Source organism: Phytophthora infestans, genomic scaffold, assembly GCF_000142945.1.
Source record: "Phytophthora infestans T30-4 supercont1.29 genomic scaffold, whole genome shotgun sequence".
In the NCBI taxonomy this organism is placed as follows: Eukaryota; Oomycota; class Peronosporomycetes; order Peronosporales; family Peronosporaceae; genus Phytophthora; species Phytophthora infestans.
Genome location: NW_003303730.1, coordinates 323,806 through 340,646, shown reverse-complemented (window position 1 = coordinate 340,646; position 16,841 = coordinate 323,806). Strand labels below are relative to the sequence as shown.

Below are 16,841 nucleotides of genomic sequence, written 5' to 3'. Positions count from 1 at the left end.
CAGCATCACATACACTGGCAAGCAACACGACACGGGGTGCAAAGGCACGTGCTAGCCCGTCTTTGACGGAGGGGCATCCTCCAGCTCCAAACATGATCTGATTAGCTAACACAACCATATATGACATGGCTGCACCCCCATCAATGTGTTATCACCAGAGAAAAAAACGATTCCATATCTGCCTTTTCCGATTTCGCTTTTATGCTTGCTTTTATGCGCCGACCATGATCGATCTGTGCCATAAAACGAAGCGACATCAAACCCGACAAAGTCGAATGGTACGGTATCACTCAGATGACTTCAGAATGAACAACGCTTTGTTCAACACTACCTTCCAAAATAGGAATCTGAAGGTGCTACAGACCAGCCTTAATTCTGGCTAGAAAAAATCTGCGAAGTCACGCAAATACTTGGTAAAAACGACAGGTGCGAAACGAAGTACTTAGTATTTGTGTTAATGCGTCTCCTATTCCGCAGCAGCAGCAACGAGTATTCCAGTGTAAATGCAGCTAGCATAATTTCCTAAGTATAATGGTGAGCGGTGCGTTTTCTGACACTATATAGCTGAGATTCTTTCAGAAATCCCAGCTCGAAAACAAGTCGTGTAACAATTGTTCCAATTAAAACACATGACATCATTTGATTGCGTTTGACCCCCATACTAGTTCTTTAGCTCACTCTACACACGACACAATGCAAATCACTGGCACTAATACGTTTACCGAGCGCAACCTTAGAATAATAGAGCTAACGAGGAACCGAGCCCCGGTATTCACGTTATGGCTCGATTGCCGTCAATAGTGCTACAATTATACTAGCTCGGTACGGTTAGGTGTGACCATTGGAATACGGAAGATAAACCGAACCGTGGTGGGAGCTGGTTCTGGAACGCTACTGGTTCACCACATGTTGAAACGTTGTGGCTGGATAAAGGTGTATGGCTTTGGTGATTATGCCACACTTACGAGAGGAAAAAAGATACAACATAGAGATGGTGCTCAAACAGACATGTTGCAAGTTTTTGGCTAACCCTAATCTACTCACTTGGCATTTACCTCTTACTCAACAAGCCCCAAACCAATAAACAGGCAAAAATCGGTTCTCGGTTTACCGACTTCACAAAAACCATTCGTGATATTTGATTATACAGGTTTATCAAGCTCATTTTGACGGCGTTGTGCACATACTGAGCACAATAAACTCTGACAGAAGCCACCGTTTGTCTCTAAAAATGAGCATGACTCGCGCATGTTTGCGCGTTCGCTCACTTAGGTACGTCTTATTCGAAGGGCGTTTCTATAACTTCTCGCGGTTTTACCACTTCACGAGAAACCCTCGAACTCGGTTTTCTTCGTTTCAGGTGTGATCATACTTAGTAATTCTATCACACAAGACGTGAGTGATTTGTCCCGACTACATTCTAAACTATCATTTTAGAAAATGGAGTACTGCCGCAACGTTTAATATTATATCATTCTCTGTGGCGAACTACCAGATAAATTAATATGGCCACGTCCGTTTCACAAACCCACGTTTGTCGTAGCACAGCTTCGTTAAAACAACGCGGTGCTTTTGTTTTAGCATATAAACGATAATTTTAACTTAAAAACTAACTTTTTACTTAACCCCTTGCCCGCCTAGTAGTGACATTACTAAAACGCCTAATGCTGTTCTGAACAGCAAAAGGATATGTATGGAATAAATTAAAAAACTTTAAGCATCTACAAAAAAGTATGTTTTGTGCGCCAGATGTAGCTTAGCTCCCCGGTAATAAGTACCGCAAAAATGATGCGCAATGCGACAAATACATTTAACCCCTCCAATCCCGACGTCATAAGTTACGCCATACCAACAATGGCGATGTCGTAAATTACGACGTACGGTACATAACAATAGGAATTGGCTCGAAACAACAAATCAATACTTTAATCAAGTCATCTCAAACCTATAAGATGCAAGAGGTCAAGGTTGCAATTACAAAAACTGAACGGCGGGAAAACTAGGGGAAGGGGACCAGAAGGAAAACGCGTACGACTTTACATGCCGCCAGCCACTCGAGCCAGTCATTCGACAATTTCACCGATGGCACGCATACGGTCGAGCCCAAGAAGAAGAAGCGCTGACCGTGTACCTCCCATTGCCGCTCAAGACATCGACTTCCCGCACTTTTGGCGGCAGCTGAGAGCGGCAGGGAGGACATCTAAACGTCCAGGTGGTCTTGGGAATGACTGGAGCTACACTAGTCCGGATCGAACTAAGGTTTTTGTGGAAGTTGATGAATTGGTAACTTTCGCCGTGAAGACAGGCTTCTTAGACACGACAGAGCCCAGAGCAAGATCTGGTGATGAGGTAGAAGACAATGATCGTGAAGAAGACGCGAGTGTAGAGGACGACCGCGTGGAAGATAGCGAGGGGAAAGAAGACGTTGCTTTTGAAGACAACGTGCGTTTTTCGCAGATTGACACGACTGCCCAGCTGTCACAGCATACTCTGAACGAGCTGTTCGGATCATCCAGCGGTTTTGAAGTCGAGTTATCACAGCAAGCTGTTGCGCATGCGTTTGGTTTATCACCAAGCGATTCCCGTCGCGAAGCGGCGGTCAGTTTACAGCTGCTGTCAGAGGCGTCTGGTGCCGATACTGAGCCTGAAGAAAACATTGTTCCAGCCCGGCCACTGAGACCAGTTCTTCGTCCGCGTGCTCCCACCAAGAGGGACATCAACTTCGTCCCCCCAGACGAGGACATGGGTGCGTATGAAAGCCTCAGTTCAGGTGAAAGCGACGACGGAGATTTCGATGAGGACGATGAAGACGGTGAAGGCTCCGTTCGCGATGGGCAGGAGGTTAATGATGAAGTCCTGTCTGATGACGATGCCGCAGACATGGACGAGGCCTTTGTCGCATCATTGCAAGTGGGAGATAGCGCTCTCGACAAAGAAGCCACAAAGCAGCGTGAGAGCGCTCTACGGTCCATGCAGTGGACCCCAGAGTGATCGCAGTTTGAGGCGAGTGTTGCCTCATATCCAGGGATGGAGTTGGAAGAAGCGTCGCCCGTACCAGAGTTGCGGGCTCTCTCCGATTCACCGCTCCGTACGTTTTTCTACTTTCTACCGAAGTCGCTATGGGTAACTATCAGCGCGGAAACGAACCGGTACAGTCTCCAGCAAGTCGATCGACGTGCTCAAGCCATTCTGGAGAAGCTTGGAGGCCGCCGAAAAAAGGAGCAGACGCTGACGCAGATTCGCCGACGCTTGAAAGCAGCGTCAGGATACGAGACGCATGAGATCCTGCACGTCATTGGGTTGCTTATCGCACGGACGTTGTGCCCCCAGAAGCGACGGTTCGCTGCGCATTGGTCTATGGTAGAAGACGGTGCTGTACCAGCAGGAACCTTTGGACAATTCATGGGAAGAAAAAGATGCCAAGATATATTGCGAGACTTACGTTTTGTGGATGACGAATCGGAGCCTACGCGTGATAAACTCTGGGAACCCCGTCCAGTTGTTGACAAGCTGCAGCAGCGCTTTCTCTCAGGATGGACCCTCCCGTCCGATTTTTCGTTTGATGAAGGCGTTCTTCCCTCAACGTCGAAGCGGAATACAACCCGTATGTACATGCCGGACAAGCCCCACCGCTACGGATCTAAAATGTATATGGTGTGTGACTCAAGAAGCGTGTATTGTCACAGGTAATATATTTTACGTCATAACTTACGCCTATATATTTATCACTGACTTGTATGTCGTAACTTACCCGATCTAAAATGTACGTGGGCAAGCGTGATGCTAGCGGCTCTGAGAAAACTTCATTTGACCACAACGCCGGTGCTGGAGCAGTCGTTCGCAACCTGCAAATTTTGCTTCAGGGTTCAGATGCTAGGCGACCGTGGTACACAGTAGTTGTTGACCGATTCTACTTCTCGATCTTGCTGGCAATTGAGCTCCTCGCAATGAACGTGTATGTTATCGGCACGATAATGACCGACCGGCTCGGCTTCGACCAAAAAATCAAAGATGTACGCAAGACACGTCCCGCGACGATTCCCCATGGAGAATTCACGTTTTCGCGCTCTGTGGCCGTGCCCAGTATGATTGCGCTCAAGTGGTGGGATAAGAAACCAGTTAATTATCTTTGCACGGGCTCTTCGATGGCAAAGGAGAGTGTGAAAAGAAAGATCAAGCGTGTTGGCGAAGTGACCGTCTCGTGTCCGGCAGCAGTGAAGGACTATCAACGCTGGATGGGCGGAGTTGACGCTCATGACCAACGCCGCCTCCAGAAATACTCCCTGCAGATTTCTGCGAGGTTCCGGAAATACTACAAGAGCTTGTTTTTGGAATTCGTTGACCTGGCACTTGTGAATGCCTATATTTCACACCGAGAGACGGCAAGAATCAACAGAACGGCGGCGATGCCTCGTGGCATGTGGTATGGCATCCTTCAGCACCAGCTTTTGCAGCTCAGGGCTGAAGATTTTGCTGGTGTGATTCCAACCCCGCCTCCAAATACCAAACGCAAGCGGACACCCCTCCGTATAACCCACGCGCCCGAGCAAGCTGACGATTGGGTGACTGTTAGTGGCGTTCAGAAGCGTCACCAGCGGTCTTGTAAGGTGTGCGCACTCTTACGAACGGACCGAAAGAAGAAATCGTTTGCGACGACGTTCTTCTGTGAGCGGTGCTCTGTGGATGATGCTGAGTGCTGGTTGTGCAACAAATTACGCCGTGAGTACAAGGGGGTCGCAAAAACCTGTTTTGCCATTTGGTACGACGAGTTTGATTGTGGGCAAGCGATTCCACCTCCGTTGGGAAAGCGAGTAGTCCTGCGTCGTCCGGGCCAGAAAGCAGGCGAGAGAAAGAAGACACGTCGTGAACTCCAGCTGCAGGACGGAGATGCTGATGATGAGGAAGAAGAGAACGAAAATGAAACGCTGTATTAATAGCTGAATGATCTGTTGAGAGCAAGCTTTGATGAGTGTTCACCAGGAAACGATCGTAATGCACATTTTACTGAACCACTGCACCTCTTATGCTCATAATCTGGACACATTGAACTCTTTTTGTACTGAGCGTTTTATGACAAGTGGTCACTTACGACATGCAGTAGCTGATCAAAAGTGAAAAGTAGTAGCATTTACGACATTGCTGGAAAAACCTGCTGAGACTTTATGGACTGGTCCATGGTCTTACTATGCACACTATACAAATTCGAAGTGAAACGGAAATTCGTAAGATACGACTTTGTAGTACCGTGAATAAGGCGTTTCGTGCTCTCAGATTCGGGATTAGAGGGGTTAAGCCAATCAAAACCGGTCTAGAACATCATGATCTTTGTGAAGTCAGTGGTGGTCAGAGAGAATCCGCGACTCCATATCGGGTGTTGTCAGAAGTGAGCCAAGCACACGAAGCCCATCATTAAAATCATGACTGCACAGTCGAGTAAAAGCGGTATCGAGCTAACCAGACGTGAACCAATGTATTGCAACTATTGATACTGCTCCTCTTCTGTTGCTACACCTCTGTCCCTAATATGACTGTTCTTAAGAAGGCGAACTCCAATTTTGCCAGACCAAATGCCAAATCTACAAGCAAACGGGTTCATCGGGTGCCCACGGACATTGTGAACCCGTTGCACAAAAAAGTAGCTTAAATTTCCTCCTCGTGTTTGTCCTGCGGTTTATACACCGAGCACACCTTGCATTGGCGCTGGCGTAGGCGCTGAACGCCAATGCTCACCCGCGTATCCGACATCTGAACTGGATTATGTTGGCCGTTCACGGCCGCTGGTTGCCCTTTCTCCCTGAAAGGGACTCGAGTTTGCGTGAAACTGTCTTCGCTCTCTTCAATGAGCTCTTTGTGCAATCGAGCCAGAAAGTCGAAGTGCGAATTCTTCTTTTGCTTAGAACTCTCCCATTAATGGCGATAGACAATACACTTTCATTAACGCCTTATCAACAAGCCTCAAAAAGAGGACCTTTGTAGTATTTACGGAACCTGTGATTCAGAGCAGCATAATTTAGTCTTTGTATCCACATCACGTCAGCATATATCCATACCTTATCGCCATCTCCATCGAGTAACCTTGAAATCGTAGCTGATCATGTCGATCAATGCCGCCCCTGTAACGCTGGTATTCTGCCATAAGGCCTGGGCATGGGACATCACTGGGTCCACTCCGTTCATGTCGTCGCGGTCACTTGGAAAGCTAAGAAGTACACGATCGTATTGTCAGCCCACATCACATGGATAAGCCTGGGATTGGACTTTGCTACGGCCATTCTGAACGTCTTGGTGTCCGTGTTTGCCGCTTCTTATTAGGATAGATCAATACCATCCTTTTCTCTGAATTTGCATTATCTCGAGGTAGCTGAACCCCATAGTTCGTAGCTGCTGCGCCAAAGCTATAGATGTGTAGCGGTCTTTAATGACCAGACGACGCCCTTCACATGACAGCCCACAAAAATCGCAGGCGATATTGCGAAAAGCCGCGGCGGGCCCATTCTTTGTCTACATAGATTGAATTCCCTCCGAGAGCCTTCATGAAGGACAAGCCACACCGCTGGGGCTCCACGTGCGTGATAACTTGCTGCACGGAAACAGATTACTGCAATAAGTTGGTATGCTGACAAGAAAAGCACATGGAGATATGGATATGTTGATATGGGCATTTTGGTACTATCTGCTGTGCTTGGAGTCGCGTTAGACATTGCAAGAGCTAACAACGCAGTTAGGCTTCGCCGGTTATGAGGGGGGGTCTCTCACCAATTGCAACAAAAGAGCCTACCACGTATCGTGCTTTGAAGGTCTTCTCCTGAGCCGATAGCACCGATCGGATTTTCCAACATCCGGTTCTTTTTCTGCGGCTTCGTCCTTGTTTTCTGTGAAGCTAAGAAATCTTGTGATTTCGCGGAAACGAGCATGTGATATGAGTGCCAGCTGGCAGCACCCCGATATCCACCTAATACCAATGTTCGTTCACGCGCTTACATGGCCGCTAGGCATGAGGAACCATCAAGCTAGCTCGATGCACAGCTTCATGTGGAGAAACTTTTGACATTTTTGAAGTTTCCTCAGTAATGCAGATCTACTACGTGGTGTGCGCTTTGTGACCATCGCTTCTTTTCCCTCAGCTTGTTGCAGTCTTCCTTCTAACGTTTCCAGTAGAAGTTAGTTTGGGCTGCTACTTCCCGCCAGATAGATTTTGTCAAGATATCGTAGAAGAGATTCAGCGGTGACTTCGATGTTGCGATGATATTTAGCGAAGGCTCACAGTACCCTGCATACAGTTTTGGCAACATCTACGTCGGTCACGATTTCTGCTTCCACGTTGTCGAGCAACGCATTCCTACCCTCGATATTCATTTGATCCGGTTGCTCATTCATATACACCTCGGACGATTCTGTCAGGATAACAATCGTGCTTTATGATGCTTACCTTGAATGCGAAGATGCAAGCGTTCTCGCTCTGTGGTACTCATCAACTCTGCAACCCGTATCATTTTAGACTTGCATATTTCTGCGTCACTCGCGTCAATCTCGCTGGCGGCACCAGAGTCAGGCTCTGCCGTGCTCTCATCACCTATACTATCCTTATCCAGCACTGTTCCACCAGCTGCGGTGGATTCGGGTCCAAGGTGTCCACGTAGTCATAATGAAGCGGTGAATTTTCACCTGAAGAGAGGGGAAGCTGGCTCGATTCATCGGTATCTCCTTACAGCTCGACGCTTTATAAATAAAGCACTTCTTTCTGCTCGTCGTAAGTCCCGTCATCGTCGCTTTCCTTATCATTTTCAGGACTAGAGGCTTCGTCTGCTGAGGCACCTAATCGACTTCACACTGTCATCCTCGTCGCTATGCGACTCGGGCTCATCAATGATAATTACAGCAGCATTCTAGTCTCGTCAGCTGTGCCATTATAGCGTCCGCGTCAGCATTAGCCGCGTCTTCATCGCCATCCGCGTCATCATTTACCTCAACTGGGGTGTCCGTGTCAGCATTGCCTTTAATATATTAACAATTCTTGTCAGCGTAGTGAATGCATTGTATACCTTTCATGACAGGAGAGGTAAGCCCAGACGCCTCTGTCCAGTGTCGGGATGTTCAGGTGGACATACAGGTTTTCGGTCACTTGCTTCACGCTCATAGTATCAGAGCACATAAGGTTTCGCACACACTATTAGCGTTAAACTCACGCGCACCGGGTTGTTCTGGTATCCCCAAACTCTGTCAAATGCAGCCATCTTCCGGCGACGAGTACTCGCTTCTTCAGCAAGATGCTTCTTAGTCTCCTTCTTCTTTGTCGGCTTCATAAACGACGCGTCAGCAAGACTCTTTGCTGGTACAACCGGCATCATATTCGTTTTGGCGGACGCCTTTCTAGCCGTTGATTGTCCACAATAGTGGTCAGGCGGAGTGCTGCCGTCAGCAGGCCCGACAACTTGTGCAAACAACAGAAGCTAGCAATTGGAAATCATATTATTTGTAGACGTACTTGCATGCCCTTCCGGCCGAGCTTTAACGTTCGAGATGTGGAGCCTCGCGCAGGTCTTCCCGTCGGATTGCACATAATTCAACAATGCATCTTCTACGTTGAAAAATTCGACGCCCTGATTTCCCCCTCGCACTTGGCGCCCTGGTTCTACGTAGTTATGGCTAGTTTAGACAGCCCTTATATATGCCTGTACCAACAGAAGCGCTTACTGTACTTGAATATCAGTCGCTGTATTTGAAGTCCATTTCTCCTTTTTGAGCACCGGTCAATTTGCGTTGAAATTCATGTCACTATTTGCCCACCCGACGAAAATCGTAAACGTCTGGAGGGAAACCGATTTCTGCCATGTTATCTAGATCGGGATATCCACTATACTTCAGGCCATCTGTTTAAAAGCCAATCATATTCGTCCCTTTGAACACGTGGCCCAATCCGATGAGTTCGACGTACGGGAAGGGATGAAGAAGTGCGCTTGCGGATTTAGAGTCATAGTGAAAGCAAGATATCATTATACTGTTCGGAGTATCAAATGATGTTTTCACACCCTCCGCGGGCAAGGGCTTAAGTAGACACTAAATGGTAAATATTTGTGTAATTTGCAAGTATAGCTGGCAGCTGTAAGGGAGGTCTTTACGTTATCAATCATGCATTTCCCTGTACAGCGCATGAGCTCTATGTTTCTTATGTTGGAGATATATGGGGCGTTGTACTTATACGCATATTCTTGTATTGGCTCGATACAAGTGTCACAGCATATGACTCAAATCTGTTGTTTTAATTGATAAAAAGAGACCATCCATAATTTAACTTTAGTTTCTATACAGTATTAGCTGGAATAGGTTGCAGCTTGAGCATAATATGATGTACGAGTGCTCCGCACTATTAAATCTCGATTGAATCTCTAAAAAAAACTAGTATTACGTTATATTTGTTTTTGAGTATCCTTTATATTTCAAATAAATAAGATTTCAGAGATTCTTTAATTATCCACTGCTGCGGAAACTGCGGGGTTGAACGTTACATCTGGAGATTTAATGTAGTGATATATTCAACTGCTCATCCAATCAGACCATCTGGGCCTTCCGATTTACTCCCATCTACTTCTTTTGCTTTGTTCCGTACTCCCTCGACAGACAGCTATAGTTGTGCACCTGGAGAAGTTACTCTCCGTGCTTTTAGTCGACGGTGTCTGTTATCGTACCAATTCCCGAATGCTTTGAAGAGCTTCGACTTGGAGCTTTGCATGTCCATTGCAGTGCCACCGAACGCTAAATAGCAGGGAACCCGAAAAAATAATATGCGTAAAAATTAATCCAAATTTTTAATTTAATTATTAATTTATGGCTGCCAACAACGGGAATAACCCCAATTTTGAGTAAGGTCTAGTCAAGTTACAGCGTGGGGAAGCGCAGAACGTCGCGGAAAAATTAGCCTGCGCTGAATTTAGGTCGCCTGATCTCGAACGGTCGTCTTCATGAGCCGCCGAAGAGCGTTCTATTGTGAGAGCGGCGCTCAAGAAACGCAATTGCGCACTACGTCGACGTCGCGTACATCCCGCCAACGTCTAACGAGTGTGAGCGCTTCTTCTCTCTCGCTAAGCTTGTGCTGTCTGATCTACGAATGTCTCCAGCCAGGCTCGAGATGATAATGTTTCTGAACTACATTCGTGACTTGCGAGGTTTTGCAAATAATTGAATTATTAATTTTCTCAGCTCACATCGATGTATTAATTTAAGTATTGCATTCTCGGGTTCCCTGCTAAATAGGCCTTCAAGGGGTTGCTGTATGTTCTTTCCAGTTTCTTGAACACCTTCGTTCTCGCTGCTGAGTCGGCCAATAGCGCCGCATATGTTGTCTCCGAAGCTGTTTCAAGGTGGATTTTTTCACCAAAAAAAATTGGTAAGCCATCCTCGTCCTTCTGCTGCAACAGACTCCAATTTGTAGCTGGGATAGTTGCTGCTTCTCTGAGATGCTTTGACAGCTTGCCTCAGAAATCGATTAAACGTGGTCGTATCAGAATTATCAGGAGAAGTGGAGCAAGCAGATCCGAGCGTCCGCTCATCGTATTGCCAGTCGTAGCCGTGGATGTAATTGTGGAGAACGCGAGAGCTACGAGAAGGAGGGTATAACTGAGTTGCGGGATGACTGGCATTAGAACGATACAACACTTTTAGGGCTTGAGAGAAATTGAAAAGTGATTCGTGGGCCGGTCGGAATCTTTGTTTACGTACTATAGTATACCGTAACCCAGCACAGTTTCAAAGCGCAATTACTACTCCCACTGCCGCGTAACCGACACTTAAAAAAAGGACTGGCACAGCTGAAACGTGTGCATAGTGTGGTGTATTATCGAAACGCGTAGGGCATCCTTACAAACAGATATCAAACCTATAACTTAAGGTCTACTTTTACTAGATACTATTTACCGCAATTCTACAAACCAGACTCTGAGGGCATCGTACTTGGGAGAGCTAACTTCTACCAAATAACTCTATTTCGATGCACGCAGCCACCGACTGAGCCTAGCTCAATGTGTACGAGCACCCTGGATCCCAGAAATGCGCGGGTAGGATATTTGCCGCCAAATATAGCCAGTCGCTTGCACACGATTTCAAGTCAGTCTACATTGTAGATCTTCGGTACGAATTGGCGTCACGGTCTTGATAGAGCATACTGTTCATGGTCTCAACCTCTTACAACTTGTAGTCTTCGAGTATCTCATACGATAAAATGGTACTACCGGCCGGACCATTTAATCCTAGACACGAACTTAAACTGAAATTCTCACCACAGCAACGTAGCTTCTCCCTATGTTCTTCCTGCAGTGATAGATAGCATGAGCAGATTATTGTCAGCGTGGTAATCATTCCTCGCTGTTGATAGCCAAACTTGCAATTATTCACTTTAGCTGCTTGAATAACAGGTGGGTGTTTACTGGTGCGGCAAGTTGGGACTGCCTGTCGCATTACTCTGACCAATGATTGGTAGAGGAGCCCCTCTATAATCGAGGCACACACTAAGTGCGATGAGGAGAGGAAGCATAGTGGGTAGGAAGAGAGGACTATTGTCTTACCCCGCATATAAGGCATATGTGCTCTAAATAAATACGGGATTCGCTTGACATGTAGCTTAAACATCAATTTGACCACCTACCTAATTAGAAGACATGTGACTGAAACCTACTTAAAACACAGGCTGTACCAACCAATGAATATTCTTGAGAGCTCCCAACCAACCATCCTTCTGAACAAACTTGTCGGTGCTGCTGTTACTTGGCTTTAATTCTCTTATTTTAGAATTTACACAGCCATGAGTGCTGAGCGACGTAGCTATAGTATCCACGAGAAACTCGCTGTTCTAGCAGACAATCGGATAGGCGTGAAAGGTCGCGGCTTTGCCGCTCTTAGTAAGAAGCACAACGTGGCGGTTTGAGCCCACGCCGATCGCGTAGGAGGGTCAAGCCTAAACGACCAAGCCAGATTCCAGGACCCACAAACTTGCTTCTTCAAAGTCAAAACATTTGTTCGCTGTACAACACATAGGCTTTCTAAAAGAATATAACGCACAAGCAGTGTTGTATTCATTTACAGCACATATGTCTTATATGCGTGGTAAGACGGTAGCTCCTCACTTCCGCTTTTGCTTCGATTCGTAAGAATAGCAATAGGTTGAGGAATAGGGGTCAATTAGCCCGTCTAGCCCGGTATTCTGTATTCTACAGAACAAGCGTTTATGCAAGATAATATATCCAGCGGCTTCCACCCGTCCTTGCAGAGCTCGCGCCATAGCTGTATGAACGTCTTCTCTCCTGGGCCGTTTAGCTTTTTAAAAGGTGGGAGAGGAAGGCAGTTCTCTAACGGCCAGTGAGGGCTGTTGCTACGATTTTCAAACCTTATATCCGTCTTTCTATTACCGAAGAAAAATCCCCGTCTATCTACCCTCAACCATTGACTAGGAAAATTCAACTAACTTTACATGTACAAAAATCTTTATGCGATCAAGAAGCAGGTAATGGTATTTGCGCGCCGGTCGGGTTGGCTTGAATTGCCAGTACCACGAGTTAACATCACTGTTTCGGATCCGATGGGCAAGCTTGCCGCGTATACAGTGGCCGGGAGGCAAGTGCCATGTCCCAACGACTCGAAACCTACGACGTCAAGTTCTGTGGGCTCGGGGGAAGCGCTCGCTTCGCCTTCGGTGACCGTCCCTGTAAGCCAGTCTCCCACCGCCCTGCCCTCACCCTGCTCGATAAGTCGTAAATTGGAGGAGACGGTTGCTGAAATGGAGCGAGCCGTCGATCATGACAATATTCCAGAATCTACAGAGCAAGCCTTAGGACCATGCCTCACTATTCCGGGGTCTACAGAACATACCGGTGTGGAAAACTTAGCTAGCTTGAATGACGAAGATACCAGCAGTGTGCGTGGCGAATCCGTCGACACCGTGCGTATTGACGTCTTCGACAGCGATCAATTTATGGTTGGGCTGCGAACGAAAAATCTTTTTGATTCGATCCCTGATGACGACGTGAATCTGGTGGATGCGGCGAACCTGAGCGACTCAGAGTCTGGTGCCGACGACGATAATATCCTAGAAGACAACCAGTGGCCCCCGGGGACGACGGAAGGTGTAGAAGAATTAGTAGGGTTTAAAATAAATGAAAATGACAGCGGGTCATTTGACAGGACGACCGATTAACTTCGCGCAATTGCTGAGTCTGGTTGGGTTGCCTACGATGAAGAGCACAGCTGTAAGTCTGTACTATTCAGAATAACGTATATTTTACTGCTAATTCTGTATTATCCGTTTTTATTATGATATCGGAAATCTTAAACTGGATGCCGCCACATATTTTTTTGACGGACAATGGGGCCCCACACAATCAGCAGTCGCATACGCAGATTCTCCGCTCGGCATGTTCTTTCACTTCCTTCCAAAACAACTGTGGGTACGCATCGCTGAAGAGACTAATCGCTACCGGGATCAGAACATACCTACGATTGCTCTGTCCCGACGCAACAAACTGCTAGAACGTCAGGTCAGGGATCCGCGCGTCAGTGTCCCGAATCTGGAGGATATTATCGCCGACCTCAACAAGTTCAAGAAGGTCGAGCCGCACGAGTTTGTGTACGTGATTGGACTTCTTATTGCTAGAGCTATAGCGCCTATCCGCGATGGCCTCGCTAACCATTAAAGTACTGAAGAAGACGGAGCAGTCCCTCGTGGAACGTTTTGAACTTTAGATCGCTTCGAGGCCATCATGCAGTTCCTGCATTTCAACGACAACGAGGCTAGCGGAGCACACGAAGGCGAAGCTTGGAAAATCCGACCAGTTATGCAGGCTGTGGGAAAACCCTTTTGGCGTGGGTATCGGCTGGTTAGGGTTGTGTCTTTAGATAAAGGCATGATGCCCAACTGCAGCAAGTACAACCCGATGAGAGTGTTCATGCCTGACAAGCCCAGTAAGGACTGAATTTTTTTTACATGACGTGCTGTGCAGAGACAGCATATTGCTCAAGGTATGCAAGCACTGCTCTATTGGTTAGCGTTTATATTCTGGATCCTACAGAATTACGGACTCATACTAATGGTATTCTGTATTTAATACTTTAGAAACGAGATCTACTGCGGTGCTGAAAAACACAAGAGGAAGAAACAATCTCGTTACACCTTGGGTTTGGGCCCCCAAGTTGTCATTTGGAACGTGTCGAAGGCGCTGCTGCGAAACGTTTAATTGTCACGGACAGTTTCTATTCGTCGGTGGCGCTCAGTCTGAAGCTCCTGAGTATGGATTTGTATCATGTAGGCACAGCACGAGTTGACCGGCTGGGCTGGTGCCCAATCCACTTCACTAAAAAAGAGAGACCAAAACGAATCTCAAGAGGAATGTACCGAATTGCGCAGTCTCATGAGCACCCTCAGCTAGTTGCGTTGAGCTGGATGGACTCGAAGCCAGTCAACATGCTGGCCACCGGATGCAGCACGCATCTCACAAGCGTGCAGCGCACCGAAAAGGATGGAGCTCGAAGCACAGTACCGTGTCCACAGCTGATCGTGGACTACGGCTTAGGCATGGGGGGGCGTGGATGTCCACGATCAGCTGTGGCTGCAGAGGTACAGCATCCAGAAGGCCATATCGCTGCGCAAGTACTACAGGCAGCTGTTCCTGTGCATTGTGGACATGGCCCTGGTAAATAGGTACCGGTATATGATTCACTGTATCACGCTAAAAAGACACGGCAAGAATCCACCTACGCACGCTGAATATCTACGCCGCTTACACATGCAGCTACTCGGCCTCCGTATGATCAGCTTCAAGATGCACATGAACGCTGAGGACCTGATTTCTGTACCCATGGCAAGGCAGCAGCACACGTTAGTCAACACAGACGATTTCTATTCATCGAGCAAGCAACACAAGCGTCGGCAGTACCTGTGTATTTGGCACGAGCTCTGGAACGACGGCAAGAGCAACCCGCCAGGGCTAGAAAAGAAGATTAGGTTCCGTAAGCGTAAGAGGGAGGAGAGCTAAGTGAGAGGCAATACCTGGTAGTGAAGTGCACTTATCTGAGTCGAGTTGTCGTGGTATCTGCAAGAAGAAATCGCCCAGATCCTCCTCACTAAGTCGTTAGTTAGGAACTGGGCGATTTTTTCCTCTTCGCGTGCGCGTTCGCGTGGCGCGCTTTGGTTTGGCGCCAAGCGTGACTGGTAGGCGCGACGGAAAGATGATAGTATCGGAGTCGACGGGTTTTAAAGACCAGCAGGATATGGCTGTGCTTTACCTTGAGCTCAGCCAATGGAAGATCCCGATTTGCACAGCTGGTGGATACATAGTGAATTCTATGTCCACTTTCGTGGCGCTTTTGTGCTTGAGGTGTCCTATTTTTTGCCATAGAATGTGAAGGGGCTTACACAGCATAATTTTTGCAGGTTTTCAAGTATACTTTAATCAACATAAACTCTTATTCTGTATGATACATAATAATTTCTCGGGGTAGAAGGGTTACGAAATTAATAGAGCCAACAAGCTTTCATTTAATTTAACATGCGAAAACTAGTTGGCCAACTTTAAGCTCGGTTATCTTGATAACTGGACCCCCCCTCTGAACAAAGTCGTGCTTCGCCCGAAGAAGCTCTGAAATTTGATCAAGGGCTTATATAATAAGCGATAAAAAGCTTACGTGATGCTGGCTACTGTCCGTCTAAGTGTGCTTCAGTACTAACGTTAGCTTACAAACACAAATGCATGCCGAATATCGTTGCAACTTGTAAGTGTCTAGTGCCTACAGACTTTGGTATGTTTATACTACAAGCGATAAAAAGTTTACACGGTACTTGTCAGCATTCCCATGTCCATACCAGCCTTGACTGCGTGGTACAGCAACACACGGTGGATGGCCTCTCGGATGACATTCCAACCTCAAGCCGATTCTTCTTCTGTTTAAATGCCATGAAAGCGCCCGTTGCGGCTTATGAGCCTTCTTGTACAATATAAAAAAGAAAATTGATAATTTTCAATAGGTTGCTAGTGACACCAACACGTTACCTACGAAAGCTTTACACGTACAAACATGCTATTGTGGTGCTGACGACGTTCTGTCAAGCTGAAGCTCGCTGAAGGTGACAGCGTGCTGTCGCCTCACTTCTTCAAGCAGCACATGCATTCACTCCACTCGAGCATCATCAGCTGATGCTCCGGCGCCAACTGCCATGGTCGCCACTACATGTTGTGTATGACGACGGCAAGAACTTCAAGCCTGCGTGCCATGGACACGCAAGTTGCTGATGCTCAAGGAAGGAGCGAGCATCACCATGAACATCATCGGTGGTCCTGCTACAAAGGACCGCAGTGGACGACTAAGGAGTCTCCTAGGAGACCAGCAGTAAGTTCTAACTCTTTAATATATCTCACTTTCCAATTCACCTTCCCGAGCCCAAGTCCCCGGTCTCGTGATAAAGAATTCTTTCGCTTGGAAGCGTTGGAACCTCTCTTTTGCGACCTCGTGCGCGTCGTCGACAAGGCTGTATCTCCCTTCAGTGCGCGTCGCCGACGGAAGAGCAAAACCGGTCGGATAAGTACGACTTTCCTTAGAACCTAGGCAAAGTTCGCCTTAAGTTCGCTACTGCTCCTTACCTTGAGATATGGTAGGCGGCAGGTTCCCATTGGACCCGGACGGAGACGTCAACATGGACGCTGGCCCTACCGTTCCCCAGCCAATTTACGAAGTCGTTCCACCACCCAAGCTTGTAAGCTGGGATCATGCCTCGCTAGTGTCATGGTACCGTGAGTGGAGCCACTACGTGACCAAGATACGTCACCGCTGCACTGTGACTGGTGAAATATTCGAGCGTGTGG

At 47.3% G+C, this 16,841-nt stretch overlaps 1 protein-coding gene across 1 annotated transcript; it reads right to left on the bottom strand.

Annotated features, from left to right (window-relative positions):
• Positions 1–5,640: 5,640 nt before the first annotated feature.
• PITG_13477 (uncharacterized protein) lies at positions 5,641–8,348 on the bottom strand (the record flags this gene model as incomplete). Its single annotated transcript, XM_002899654.1, has 6 exons — positions 5,641–5,901; positions 6,076–6,199; positions 6,821–6,880; positions 7,430–7,459; positions 7,966–7,994; positions 8,187–8,348. 6 exons carry the CDS (start codon positions 8,346–8,348, stop codon positions 5,641–5,643), a joined length of 666 nt encoding a protein of 221 aa, XP_002899700.1.
• Between the last annotated feature and the right edge of the window lie 8,493 nt (positions 8,349–16,841).